Source organism: Babylonia areolata, chromosome 13 (genome assembly GCF_041734735.1).
Source record: "Babylonia areolata isolate BAREFJ2019XMU chromosome 13, ASM4173473v1, whole genome shotgun sequence".
Classification (NCBI taxonomy): Eukaryota; Metazoa; Mollusca; class Gastropoda; order Neogastropoda; family Buccinidae; genus Babylonia; species Babylonia areolata.
The window spans coordinates 23,636,849-23,638,105 of NC_134888.1; the positions used below are offsets into that span (position 1 = coordinate 23,636,849).

General features: G+C 42.2%; 1 protein-coding gene across 4 annotated transcripts in view; it reads right to left on the reverse strand.

The window, feature by feature from the left end:
• The window catches only part of LOC143289159 (uncharacterized), a 46,282-nt gene extending 45,240 nt beyond the window's left edge, over nucleotides 1-1,042 (reverse strand). For 2 of the 4 annotated variants that reach the window (XM_076598062.1, XM_076598060.1), the window contains exon 1: nucleotides 1-1,040. This exon is cut by the window's left edge and continues 818 nt beyond it. In XM_076598062.1, the coding sequence (XP_076454177.1) occupies nucleotides 1-552 (552 nt within the window). In that variant the 5' untranslated portion in view covers nucleotides 553-1,040. The other 2 variants (XM_076598061.1, XM_076598063.1) reach the window with 2 other exon arrangements.
• Between the last annotated feature and the right edge of the window lie 215 nt (nucleotides 1,043-1,257).

The window sequence follows — 1,257 nt, forward strand, 5'->3', positions numbered from 1 at the left end:
TTTGGATGGATCACCAATGCCGTGAACATGGTGTACTGAATCAGTGGCATTTGAACTGCATGGTTTGTTACTTACTTCATCCATTTTGATATCTGTCTTCTCAGGAGCATCCAGATAATCACAACAAACCCACCGTCCTCGTTTGAATGGCTCTTTTGTTTCCACTTTGACAACCTTGAATCTTGCTGGTTTTTCTTTTGGTTCACTTTCTTTAACAATCTCTTCCGGAGTTAGCAATGGATCCTGGCTGTCGACGTCGGTCGCTCTGGAATTTGTGTCAAAAATCTCTGAACTTAAATCTTCCGTGTGGCTGTCGGCTGTTTCGTCCAGATCATCCAAGTCCAAATCATTCTCGTTTAGCAACAGATCTCCGCTTCCTCCTCTTCGGGAGCTCTTCGTAACGCTAGTTATCTTAAAAGTTGTCTTTTTCTTTGGGACATCGGTTTTAACATAACTAGACGTAAATCGAAGATCATTTTCTTCTCTCTCGTCTTTGTGACCATTTTGAGAAGTACTAACATCGGGTGAAACACGGTAGCCTTCGCCAGCCATCTCTGCCACAAACCACAACAAACTTTGTTTTGAACCGTGACGTCTGCTTCGTCTGCTTCGTCCGACTTCAATCAGCAGGACGGGAAACCGAGAATATCTTCTCCAATCAGATTTCCTTCCATGGAAAGTCGTTCACACTTCAGTAAAATAATGTTTATTCTCACATTTTTGTTAGAATTTAGACGCAGGGAGGTCCTCCGTTACAGAACTTCACACAAGGTCTGCTCTTCAGCTGCAGCGAATGGCGGACAACCGTGCATGGTGGGAAGGAAACAACCTCATGACCTTGACACATTGCGTCTGTCTCGTGACCTTATGTTATGAATGGCATGCTAATCAGGCACAGAGAGTCAGTGAAGAAACGATTGCGGTAACTCTCAGTTTTGAGAACTTTCTGGATTGCGATCCAAAATTTGGTAACATGTTTTATAAATTTGATGAATAATTGCTTTGATATTTCTTGAATGAAGCATACAATGCAGACGAAAACGAAAAAGATAACACAAAGAGGGGACACACACGTACGAGGCCCAAAGGCAAAAAATGCCAGTCCCTGCTACTACTACCACTATTATTACAACTACTGCAAGATAACTGTCGCCTTTTTGAGCAAGACAAAGGCATAAATACTACTTCAAACGGTTGCCTTTTCTTGGCCCTTTTGAATGGCTTAAACGCAGATACAGAAACGATTACAAACAACAA